This window comes from Episyrphus balteatus, chromosome 1 (genome assembly GCF_945859705.1).
Source record: "Episyrphus balteatus chromosome 1, idEpiBalt1.1, whole genome shotgun sequence".
Taxonomy (NCBI): domain Eukaryota; kingdom Metazoa; phylum Arthropoda; class Insecta; order Diptera; family Syrphidae; genus Episyrphus; species Episyrphus balteatus.
In genome coordinates this window covers 15,078,027-15,091,273 of record NC_079134.1, presented here as the reverse complement: position 1 = coordinate 15,091,273, position 13,247 = coordinate 15,078,027, and the positions used below count along the sequence as shown (strand labels likewise).

The 13,247-nt window shown below is 32.2% G+C and overlaps 2 protein-coding genes across 2 annotated transcripts in view; one reads left to right on the top strand and one right to left on the bottom strand.

Annotated features, from left to right (window-relative positions):
- Positions 1 to 13,247, top strand: part of LOC129906719 (uncharacterized) — a 91,898-nt gene that overhangs the window by 74,481 nt on the left and 4,170 nt on the right. Inside the window, exons 3-5 of the mRNA XM_055982613.1 lie at positions 11,444 to 11,861; positions 11,964 to 12,297; positions 12,350 to 12,551. Of these exons, the coding sequence (XP_055838588.1) occupies positions 11,461 to 11,861; positions 11,964 to 12,297; positions 12,350 to 12,551 (937 nt within the window). The 5' untranslated portion in view covers positions 11,444 to 11,460. The remainder of the gene's footprint in view (positions 1 to 11,443; positions 11,862 to 11,963; positions 12,298 to 12,349; positions 12,552 to 13,247) is intronic.
- Positions 4,275 to 5,270, bottom strand: LOC129906724 (uncharacterized). The gene is made up of 2 exons (XM_055982617.1): positions 4,939 to 5,270; positions 4,275 to 4,827 (listed from the first exon to the last, which is right to left on the bottom strand). The coding sequence occupies exons 1-2, from the start codon at positions 5,214 to 5,216 to the stop codon at positions 4,398 to 4,400; spliced, it is 708 nt and encodes a 235-aa protein (XP_055838592.1). The 5' UTR covers positions 5,217 to 5,270; the 3' UTR covers positions 4,275 to 4,397.

The window sequence follows — 13,247 nt, the reverse complement described above, 5'->3', positions numbered from 1 at the left end:
AACATACGAAATATACGAAAGAAACGAGTAAGGATATTATTGATGAAGAAAAAGTGACATATACATGCGGGTACTTTTTAATTCTGATAAAAAGTTTAGAAGTTATGATTGAACAGATAAACAAACATACTTAAACACGATCAATTATTATATAACCCTCGTTTTGGTTTTTCTGCAGTTGGGTACAAAAATACAAAATTAAATCAACCTTTTCAATTTCAAAAACTTTTCTTTTCCCATTTTGTTTTCTCAAATAGAATATAATCAGCTGTACCGAGTATCAATGAAAAGGTAACAACCATCGATGATACATATTTCTCAAACAAACAATCCTTAGCCTTGATTTGTTTCCACAATTATTTTCCCATGCATTTTCTCTAAATAGGTAAACAAACACACATCTTTTTCACTCTCTTGAGTTATCTACTTTCCGCCACTTTTATATTGGTCTACATCATATGGCACCCTGCTGTTTCCTCATATGCTCAACCAAGTTATGTGCACACACAGTGCAAATCAAATTAAATTATATCGCTCATACGCCCAAGTGAACCAGTTGCTCCCGGTTACGGTGGTGGTGCCGGCGCGGTGCAGAGCACTGTTTTCGTAAGTTTTTCTTCTGGTATCAAATACATCCGGGTCGCAATAAAATAAAAGTTTCCTCTTCTATTCATATATCAAACTTGGAAGCACCCCAGCTCCTTAACAAACTCCAGAAGTTTTTCCTTTTCCTTAGAAAAACAAAAAAAAAAAAAAAATCACATACGGTTACATACACACAAATAAGAATGCACACACAGACCATTCAACATAAACAATAGCTAACATCAGCTAGAGAACGTTAGGACATCCTGCTGAATTCTATGCCAAAAAGATAAAAGATTGAATGGCAAAAAAATAGAAGAAGAAGAAGGAATAATAAAAAACAAAAACGAAAGAAACGTTCGCGATTATACAAGAGACCGTTTTTCATCGAAGAGTCAAGAGCAATTATCACCATCACCATCACCACCCTCCAACCCCCAATGGGTTGCTATTTTATATGAAATCGCATTGCGTGTGTGTGTGTTTGTGCGCACAAGGACCATATTGTAGCATATAAAAATAGCTAGTGCAAAATACACACACAGGTGACACTATCCGGGCTCTCAACTCGACTCAATGCAGCAGACTATTGCAGCAGCAGCAGTCAGCAGACCTTGCATGCAATGCAACTATAAAAGCGTAGACCGACAACGACAGGAGAAGCAGCTAAGGCATCTGTACAGTTGGGATGGTGGGAACTGGGAAACAAAAAGCTGAAAGAAAAACACGAACAGGATATAGCTGCTGGAAACTATTATGTTGGCAAACAAAATCAAGGAAACAGATGACTCAGCGTGTGGTATGGAAATAAAACGCCTAACAGTTACAACGTTCGTCGTCGTCATCCTCGTCGTTCTTTTAGTCGCTTCTTCTGATAGATTATGATTGTGTATGTGTGTGTGTACTCTTTTATGGTGTTTGGTGACACAACGGGCAAATGGTAATGTGTGTTAAAAGCAAGAAGGGCTGCAAAGTGTTGGAGGGACTTTATTATGGAACTATTACGAAACTGTTATATCTCTTATCACTTGTGGAAGACTTTATTGGGTCAAAGCAGAATTTTCATTAAATGGTGTTTTGTTTGAACCTTTTTTTTTTTTTTTTGTACTTTTCTTTTTTTCTTGTTTTTGCTATGTGCAAAAGGATCAGACATTTAAAGCATTTTACTCATAAATCTTCAATATGGTGTTTGTTTCAATGACATTACTCACCTAAAGTTTGACACATGAAAAACATTCTATTTTCCATATGAATTTATGGACTTATAAACACTCCCTCATCGATTAACGTTATTAGGTTTTGACAACTAGGTAGTACAAGGAATGTGAAAGTTGTTGAGGCATTTTGATGATGATAAAGTAATATTGTTATTCAACTATTTATAAATGTAAGAGTAGGGTATGAAGTGATTTGATAAGTTTTTGATAAATGACCGATGATGTGGTTAAGTTGTTTGATGGTAACACAACAAAATGATTCTTGTTAAAAAGTTTGACCTCACAAAATGGTTTATTCAATTTGTTTGGGTTTTCAATTAAGGACCTTAAAACCCTTAACAGATGTTGTCAATGGACCTCCGTTCTCATAAGCGCTAACGCAACAAAATGCTATGAAGATGATTTCCCGATTGCGTCACGATGAAGTATGTATAACTAACCAGTGACAACGTCAAAAATCCATCAGAGATACCACCGCTGAAATGCTAGGTTTCCCTAGACCACTGCAATAAAATCTCTGAGCTGCCAATAACCTTCACAAACGAAAAAGAACGGGGGAACATCGACTTCTCAGGAGATAAAAGAGGCAACACGAGAAAGAAGAAATACAGAAAATTGTAGTATTAAGTTTTATAGAAGTTGAAAAAAAATCTCAGAGTTATAAGCCTAGAATTCGCACGACCATTTCTCAACGAAAAGTCATGAAATTCGGTACACTGAAGGAAAATAGTTTGTAGAACACGATAAGGCTGCCAACTTTTTGTATTCAAAATGGCGGCCAAAATAGACAAAGAAATGATAAAATTGTAAAGACGTCGTTCTTGTCGATTCAGTTCCAGGTAAATAAAATTGTGAAAAAGGTTTCAACATATTGGCTTGGATGTTATCATTCATATACTATACATATGAAATGGTAACGGAGTTACGAATAACAGAGTTACGCGCCACAGAGTTACGGCCGTCAAAGTTACGCACAACCGAAGTTAAGAAAAACTAGAGTTACGAATTCTAAAGTTATGTTAAGCTATGACATGTGATTTTTGGGTTGGCAACAATTGCGAGGAACGATATGGAATTATGGAAATACAAACAAGAGATTAACATTTTTCTCATTGGTCAGAACTAAATGAGTTAAGCGAAAATGGGTGTTATTTAATCTTGTAAAATTTTGATTGGATAGGTATAGATATACAAAGTGGGTATAACAAAATACGCTATGAATAATTATATTAATTAATAGAAAAAAAAAAAATACGTAGGTGCAATAATAGTTGGACAGATAAGAAGGTAATTTCAATTATGTCCCCCAAACTTACATAAGTATACTTATGTTTTTTTTTTCTATTTCAACGTTTTTGCGATCTTCTCAAAAAAACAAAACCATATTATGTATATCTATACCTACCCAATAAAAATTTTACAAGATTAAATAACACCCATTTTCGCTTAACTCATTTAGTTCTGACCAATGAGAAAAATGTTAATTTCATGTTTGTATTTCGCAATTGTTGCCAACCCAAAAATCACATGTCATAGCTTAACATAACTTTAGAATTCGTAACTCTAGTTTTTCGTAACTTCGGTTTCGCGTAACTTTGACGCTCGTAACTCTGTCGCCCGTAACTCTGGTATTCGTAACTTCGTCGGTTTCCCCTATACATATACCTATGTAAAATTTAATTCAATATAAGTTCAAGTGACCTCAACTCCAAAAATTTATAAAGCGTTTCGTTATTATGTAAAATTTATACAAAAATTTGCTTAATTTGGTATAAAAAGTTCAATTTTATCCGAAGGATGAGAAGGTAGGTACTTTAAGGGTTATTTTTTCGCTATTTTTTGTTGGACGTATTAATATTATGGGATGTTTTTGAGAGCGCCATGTTATTTTCTGATACAAAATTGCTGCGGCTGCGGTGGTGGTTTTTCAGATTTCAATTTTCACTCGGGTACCTCAAAAGTGGGGCAAATATTGACAAAAATATGTTGAAAATGCAAATATAAAGAGGTCACATATGTACACCTGAAAACTGTCTAGAATGTTATTTAGCTTTGCCTTGAGAGAAAAAAATCATACCGCCGCTTGCTTCGTATAGAGAAGTCGACCGGACCTTAGGATCCGAATTAGTCGTATATCTTCAGACAGTAACTGTTTACGGTTTTTGGATAGAGAACTGGGAGAATAACAATGTTTTAATTGAATTTTTTTAGATTTTAAAATAAAGAAGAAAAAAAAATTGTGGCAGCCCTAAAAAAAGTTTTGCAACACTCCAAAAAGGGGCAAGGATTGCGGGGGAAATACTATTTTTAATCTTATTTTTAAATGAAATGTCAACATTTTTTATTTTGTACAGGGATAGTATATTATTGCAACCAACATATGTATGTGCCATATCCGTTGGCATCCTTATTGTACTTGCTTTATATTTTTACTTAAGATATAATAAGTAAGTTGGTTGGTACAACTATAATTAAGTCAAAAATGCTGGACATCACATTTTCGGCACTTCCATTAAACATAAATTATTTTCTTCATCTGCATTTTCGCTAGTCCTGAATGGGTTGTGCCTTGATTTTTCATCAACTTCTTCATTGTCACTTTGCATATTTGCGTTTCTGTGCATTTTTTATCGTTCTTAATCGGTCATTTGCTCGAACAAAACAAATTGTATGATAAAGAATGGGTTGTCTTTGCAACAATCGATTGTCAATTTCCATCATCAAATTTGAGTCTTTTAACTCCACTGCCTTAGCTTTTATTTTGTCAATGGAATCCTCCTTAGTACAAGTATGCAAATTGCTTATGCGACCCTTATATATTTTTCGCTCTAATTTGCAGAAAATACATTTTTTAAGTTCGATTTCTTTTTCTTGAGCTCGTTCTTCAGAAGATTCTACTGATTTGTTATCCTGCTCAGCCAAACCAACGCAATTATGTTCTGACGCAGCGATTGAGGAGTCACAGATTGATTTTTCAGGTTCTTCTAAGGTTTGCTCGGATACTTCGTTTACTTCAATGTTCTCACTTTAAAATATGATATTTTAGAAAGATTAATATTAGCGAAAAATAGTAACAAAAGAAAGGATTTTTTAAGTTTCAAATTATTTAAAAAAAATAATACAAAGTTAGGCTTACCGTATAACCACAGCTGCTGAATGTCCTGGTAAATTAAGTTCACTTTTAACATAACATTGTTTATATTTTGCTTTAAGTGCAGTAAAATTGTTCAAACATTTTGAATGATAACCTTCACTTTTATTTAAAGGATTCAACTTTACTTTATACCCCACCAAGTTATTGGCTTGGCGAATTTTCAATATACCAAGACATTTATCTAAACGTTCTTGATTGAATAAAATTATTTTATCTTTTTTACTACCACAAAAAACACAAACTGGTTTAACATTTGACATCGCATCTGTAGACGATATCCAAACAGTTTTTTTAAGAGAAAAAAGACGAGGTGTTCGCTTTGAGCGTTGGACAAGAACTGATTCTTTATTTTACAGTTTACTTAAGCTCAAGAAAATAATAGCTACAGTTAGCGAAAGTAACACTATGGTAACGTAAAATAAAGCCTTCATATCAAATGTTATACTACTTTTATAATAATTTAGCAGAAAAAGAATCATACTGAATTTATAAAGGAAAAAGTAATTAGCAAATACGAAGATACATATTTTTATTTTCTATATCCTTCTTAGGTATGATATGTAGAAAATGGTTTTTCGTAATTATTTTTTCTTGGTACAATCAGGAACTCAGGTATAAAAAAATGTTCGGTAGTAACCCGTGGTGCAATGAACTATAGCGCCACAGGTTTCGGATAGATTCCGAGTCTCATCTATTAAAAAAAAATCTCTTGCGAGGAATTGACAATGCCAGAAGTTTCATTTTTGAAAAAAAAATTCATCTTTGCTTAGCCGTTTTGACTCGGCATTTTTGCAAATTAATTAGATACATGCACACAAAAATTATTGAGAGTAATTAGACAATAGTAGGTACTCGCATAACATTAGGGTGTCGCATAACAATGTGGAAATGTGGTTCCACAAAATTACTTGCAATAGTGTCCTTAATTATGAAAGTAGACAAAGTCACTTTATGCATTTTTCAAGGGAAACAAACCTTATAATTTAACTATAACGATTTATTAGTATATCTATATTGAAGCAATAAGATGACTTAAAACAAGTCTATTTACTGCAGTTTAGCTTTGAAATTTAATTGTTTTTTTGTTTTTTTAGCAGTCACTAAGTCCACGGTTGGACCTTTTTTTAACGGTACCTACCATAGAACCGTTTTCTTGATTTCTGACTTTCTCATAAACCACTGAACCGATTTCAACGAAAATTCTTGTGCAATAACGTTTTAGTACCTTTAATTTAAAAATTAGGAAAAAATTTAAAAAAAAGTCAATATTTGAGTTTTTTTAAATATTTAAATTTTTTTTAATTTTTCTTACATTTTTAATAAAGTTAATAAGAAAATTAGATTAAAGTTATTCTTTTATCAAGTTTAAAAAAAAAGCTTTAGCATAAACTCATTAGAAAATAAATTAATATGTAAATATTTCAGAAGTTTATTTTCAAATAGGTAATAAAAATGGAAGATTGAACTCTTAAAAGGTCTTGTTTTAAAGTCGTTAAATATTTCTTTTTCATACATTTTAATCGAATAAATTTTTTAAGCAACAAAAATATTGATTTTGTTTTTTGCCTGACGTCAACTGTGCTTGAGCTCTGCTAAGCTTAACGGATCTGCTACTCATGGACTCTTAAAGATTTAATATACCTAATCTTCTATTTATCAAATAAAAAAAGCTTGACAAAATGACCAGCTATATATATTTATTATCATATCAACGAAAGCATCATGAAAAACTTCCTCTTAAAACGTAAACACTTATCCAAAAGAAAATATTCAACAGATAGTTTTTGTGTGATAAATTCACCCAAATTTTGTTTTCTTATTTACTTACATGAAGGAATATCTATATTTCAATCTCAAAGTAAAATTGTCATTCATCATCTTAAATTGGACATGGATTTTGTTTAGTAAACAAAATTTATTTCATCATTTTGGTTGTAAGCTCTGGAATAATGCCATAAGTACTTGAATTTAATATTCATAATTTTATTTGTTTGTTTTCACAATACGAAACACTTAAGAAAAATAATCACTTGCCGCGAAATGAATGAAAGTTTTTGCTGTGAACTTGATTTTGCTACAAAGTGAATTAGATATTTTTATTTTTATCGGTAGGTACCAACTACAGTAGGTAGCCAATTTATTTTAAAGTTATATTATATAAATATATACTTGCATTAGGGTGGTCCTTAACACAAAATTAAGGAAGATATCCGCTCAATTCTGATATTTTTTTTTAGATTTCTCAAAAACGGCTCAGCCAATTTTTTGCAAATGAGTTATTGGAAAAAGTTAGAGGTTTTTTTTTTATTTATTTGGAGACGATTGACTGGATGTCTTTATTAATTTTCGAAAAACAAAAATTATTTTTTGCAATTAATCGATAGCTTTATTCTTAAAGGGCTAGATAAATAATACCGGTGATTGTAAAAATAGCAACAAAAACGACCTTAACATTGATGATTAATTCCAGAATCTGAATTAATCAGGACATTGAACCAAAGTGAGCTAAAAAAAAAAACGTTTTTCGTTTAGGTTTAACATTCTCTAAAATGCCATAACAAGAATAGTGGATATCTAAATTTAAATTCAGCACCTTATACAAGTTCACCATCTGCATTCAACACATTGGTTAACACCATTTCACCCGAATCTGGACGACCTGGATTGGTGCGGAGTAGAATTTATCGATTGCGTGTTTATATTTATATTGGCACTATACATATATATTTAGCTAGAGGAGCCCACGAAATTTCCCTTGACCCATTTAGTATGGTGTATTTCTCTATGAAGCCACGGGGTTGTAGAAAGCTTTAGTTTTTTTTTTTTTTGTTTAAGGCTATTTCACTGTGAGACGGATGTTCTTGGGGGTATATTTATGTGTATGTTTTGGACTTGTAAAATAACTCGAAACAAATATAAATATGTAAACAATCCTTGTTTTGGTGTACGAAAATATTATCATCAACCACAAAGATATATCAAGGAAAAACAAACTTAAGTTAAAAGAAATTAAAAAAATTAACACATTTTTAAATTTAAAATACATAAATCGATGCTCTTTTACACTTTTAACTTGCTCTATAGGTACGGTGACCATCCGTCCCGGTTTACCCGGGACTGTCCCGTATTTCTACAGCTTGTCCCGGGTTTTTATTTAAGAAACCCGGGACGTATAAGTGTCCCGTATTTTGTCATTTGTCCCGTGATTGTCGTCCCGTATTTTCACATTCTCTGATTTTTATATTCAATATTTTAAATGCTTTGTACGGAAAACAAGAAAACAGTGGCTGAAAAAAAATTTTTCTAATTTTTCGGATAAAGCATTAAGCCTAGTACGCTCCTGAAGCAAAACGAAAATTTTTCTAAGTCTCCAAAGTAAAAAAACTTTTGCTGCAAGAAAAAATCCCTGAACAAATAAGTGGGAGTGACAAACGATTGAAAACTCTCCATACATTCTAGCACAGGTAAGAATTTCGTTGCCTAAGATGCGTATTGTGCAACGAAAAGCAAAATTTTCGTTAACGATTTCGTTGTGCTGGTTTTCGTTTCGCCTCTAGACTAGGCTTTAGTTTTAGATTTAATTTTAAACGTTCGTCAATTATTTAATTCCAGCTTCTGTTTGTCAGGTTGCTACACCAGGAATAATGTTTTCGAATAAAGAACAACATAGCTATGGAAGAGTACAGAACCCAGATAAGTTTCAAAACTTTTAAGGGCATGTTAAAAGTTTTGTTAAAGATCATACAATTTCAAAATCATTTAAAATAAAATAAATATGTAAAAACAGCTCTCCCGATTTTGATTAAAAAAATATTTTCTTAGAAGTTATTAACAGACAATATTATAAAACCATTTTCTTGATTTCTGATTTCGGATGCGACTTAAATGATTTCAACAAAAACGCTCCCATAAAGGGAGCGTTTCGTACTATCATTATCCCTTCCCCTTCTTATTCGAATAAATTTAAGTTTATTTGAAGTGTCAAATGTGTCGGTCCATGTTTTGGTCAACTCGTGAGTTTTTTTTTAGGCAATCTTGATATCAAAATAAGGAAAAATTATGAAAACTCATTTAAAAAAATTAAATTTTTTTTGAAAAATCAATATTTTCAAAACAATCCAACGAATTTTTATCTGTCCCGGGTTTCGCTTCCAGAAATATGGTCACCGTATCTATAGGGCAAGTATTGGTTTCGTGTAGAAAAAAAAATTCGAGGTTTTAATCAAAACCAACATTACGATGATGGAGAAGATAAAAAAAGTGGTTTTCGTCATGCCGTCCGTCGGTCTGTGCGTGTGTGCGTGTGTGCGTCTGTGCGTCCATCTGTACATCGAGCTAGGGCCTAAACGGATGGATGGATTTAATTGAAACTTGGTACAGATGATTTTTGCGTAATACCCTAGGTCCGTTTTTTTTTAGTTTTTCAATATCTCTTTTTTAAAGCATACCTCCCATATACCGTTTTCGAGGTATTGCCATTGTCTCGAAAACGGCTCTAACGATTTTGATTAAATTTGGTGTACGTTATACTCTTATTGATTCTAACAAAACTGCGTTTTTAGTTTTTCGCAAAAAATCTGGAGAACGGAAATATGGCGTTGCCGTTTTTCAAAAATTTCAATATTTTTTAAGTTCATATATTTGATCAAAGCACAAGTCAATTTCATTCAAAATTTTAAGACATCATTTTGAAGTGTAAAATGTAAAAAAAAATTTAAAAAAAGTTTTTGAAAATTTTTTTTTTTTAATTTTGGATTTTTTTTTAACTTTCGATTTTGTTTTAAATTTTTTTTCTCGGAACTAAACAAAATCTTTAATTTCCAATAGATATTTATTTAAGATAAAGATAATTTGAACTACAAGAGCGAGTAGGTACGTGCGACCCAGTCGTGCATTTTATTTTTTTTTTGTAACTTTAGGTAATTGACTTTGTATTCTTATTGATTTTTTAGCTTTCATTTTTAAACACTGATTTCGGTGGTCATTATAATTTTTATCGACTTCACCCTCAGATCTCACTTTTCAATTTGTTTGCTCAAGTTTTCTTTTATCTCAACTTGCATTAAATAAAAAAGTTTCTGAATAGCTTTCACAAGTTTGTCTTTGTTATGAACTAGAATTGGAAAAACATTTCTGGCTTTCTACTGACACTGAAACAATTCTCTGTAGGTGAGAATCGACTATAGTGAGTTCCTGATTTACTTGCTAGTCTTTTGTGGTATCACAATGGACCCATTAGGGTCTAAGTGAGTCGGGTCTTTGCCCGACAGCCACCTTAACCTAACTTAAGGTAGTAAGGCACTCAGTTTTTGGAATGACAAAACACTTTAATATATTCCAAAAACGTCTAAATTAATGGAATTGTTTCAGTTGAGACTTTGTAACTATCTAATCGAAAAGCTAATCATCAAGTATATTATTAATTTTAGAAGAAAATTCAATTTCATCGAAATCTCTTTGATGGATACTCAATTGTCAAAATATTGTGTAAATTTGACTCAAAATTATTTTGGAGTATCGAAATGTCCATACCCAAAAGTTAAAGGTGATAAAAGAAATTGCATCTTTATAGACGCGTCTTTCAACAGATTTTACCAAACATTAGATAAATTGCGAACCGTAAGGTCTCAATATTCTGGTGGTTCAGCTTTGATTTGGCCACAAGCTGTTATAAAAATTATACTCAATATTTCATTTTTGGAGCTTTACTCAAGATTGCAAATTTTCTTTCTCACTCACTGTTAGTAAAGTGTGTGGGTTTTCAACTTTTTTCTGTAATGTGCAGCAGATTTATTTATAAACCTTAAATGAATCATTTATGGAGTCTAAACGGTCATAACCTTCTTATTTGTTTATAAGTTCGAAAGTTCAGAAATTTCAGTTACAAATTTCTGTTTTTTTTTTCCATTAAACTTTAATTGATATTTTTTCATTACACATATTTCGGTGAGGTTTCAACCTCCATAGCCCTTCAGTAAGCCCATATACAATACCTTGAAATCAATGATAGTGCGTAGGTACCGATTTGATATTCATGGTTTTTTTTTTTTTTTCTGAGATCAAACGCAATGTAAATTTTAGATCGATGGTGGTCCTGGTCTAAGGGAACACTCAAAGCACCTATATAAAATTCCTTGTCCTTATTTCGTTTGCAAGGTTCGTCACCAATACATCCGTCTGTATGCGAGGCTTTTCGTCGTTATATAACTACCTCCTAACCCTGCTCGGGATCCTTATTGGCATTTGCTTTGAGTATTTTGAAGGAGTCCATATAAAGTGTTCACAAAGCAATTCATTCTTACTTGAATTGTAGATGCCACGGTTGAATTCATCTATGGAATACCTTCAATTTCATCTTCAAGGACAATTTAAAACCTGAAAAAGTTTAATATTTGTTTTTCCTATAGTATTTTATCCTCATTTTAATTATCCTTTTCTCTTTTTTTAATGTTAATAACTATTTTCATTTTTTTTTTTTTAATTTCAGAACATGTTCCTTTAGAAATGGCAAAAATTTCACGACGTTCAGTTGCGTCAAATTCCTCACCCGCCGATAGTAATGCAAATAGTATTGCATCGCCAACCAACGACAACAGTGCTAACAACAACATCAACAACAAATCAACCAACTCCAAACCGAAATCATTGTCAACGAATTACTCATCATCTATCAGCCATAACCACGTCAACAGTGATATTCCATCATCATTATCAAAAACAACAATTCATACATCACAAACTGTATCTTCAGAAATTACATCACAACAACAACAAGAACAAGAACATGACACATCATTTCCAGATCCATTACGTTCAAATGGCAGTCAATTTACTACGCGTACAATTCCTAATGGCCATCATAACAATAACAGTTATCGCTATACGTCGGCTACTCAACAAGTCAGGTAAATGAACTAATCTACATGATATGTATTTCCTATCCTTTAAGTTCAATTATTACACAAATTCAATCTTTTGATTGTCTCTTTAAAAAAAAATCAATTTAGTTCACAAAGTTCCAGTAGAGGCGCTGCTGCTGATAAGACTTACACCAATAATCGCATTAGTACAACACCATTACCGTCATCTACAACGACTTCATTGGCAGGACATCCATCAATTATCATTCCCTATTCGAATTTTAGCGACCACCACAATATTACTCAGGCGCAAATTTTGGCAGCCGAACGGGAGCGTATTCGGGCAGAGTTCTTTGCTACCTATGATGTCATGACAGGGGTTCGGATAGCAGCGACTTTGGGTGGATTCTTTAGTTTGATGGTATTTTTAATTGTCTGGAAGAGTCGAAGTCATACCGATGAAACACTTCGGGTTTTAAAAGTATTGGAGAGAGTGTTTTTGGGGGACTTTTTAAATCATATTCTATTTAAAGGATCCAAAAATTGCCGCTGTAGCAGCAGCTTGTATGCAAGAAGAAGAAGAACGCAAAATACAAGAAGCAATGGAAGCAACTGGCATGTCGATATATCCAGATGAATACGACGCAATTCTTTATCGCAGACAACGAATGTTATCCTTGGGTAATGTGAGTGCACCTCCAGTTTTGCATCGTGGCTATCGGTTCTCTTCAGTTGGTAAGTTTTAAAGATGTCTGAAAGTAACGCAGCGTTACTATAAGAAAACTCGTTTTTTTATCGTGTTGGTACAAGCAATTTTATAGCCTAAATAAGATATATATTTTTGAGTAAGAAGGCGTAGGAAAAAAAAAAAAGAGTAGGTATTTATTTAATCGGTATTTATGTATGCGAGCATGTAAGTTCCCCAATAACTTCTAAAATACTTATCACAATTTTAAAAATGAGATATCTTTAAAAGGGTCTTGTTTCTGCGCTGGTTATAGGCTATGCTATTCCTAATATGACTCCCTCTAAAGGAAAAAATCAAAAATTTTCAGGTTTTTTAGTTTTTTCTTTTGTTAACATTATTTGTGTTATAATTCGATACAGTATGTATTTTTACATGAAAGATAAAACTTTTAGTTCATGTAAAGCGTATACTTGTAATCAAAGGGGCAAGCAAGACGCTTAGTTCTACCGTTTTACAATCTTAGCATATAATTAAGGGACAATGTCCTACAATATGTAAAGTATTATAAATAAATAAATAAATAAATAAATAAAACAATTTTGTATAAATAAGATAATATAATAATAAAAGTTATGAGCGAACAAACATACACACAAACATGTAAATCGTTTAAATGCATTATTTTCTCTTTAACGCCTTATTCAATTAAAACAAAAAATAAAGTACTGAATAATGAGTATTTG

Bases quoted from the DNA above. Each gene is read 5' to 3' on its own strand.
- LOC129906724 (XM_055982617.1), bottom strand. From the start codon at position 5,216: ATGTCAAATGTTAAACCAGTTTGTGTTTTTTGTGGTAGTAAAAAAGAT. The intron at 4,828-4,938 runs GTAAGCCTAACT...CATATTTTAAAG, and splicing joins TCAGCAGCTGTGGTTATACG to TGAGAACATTGAAGTAAACG.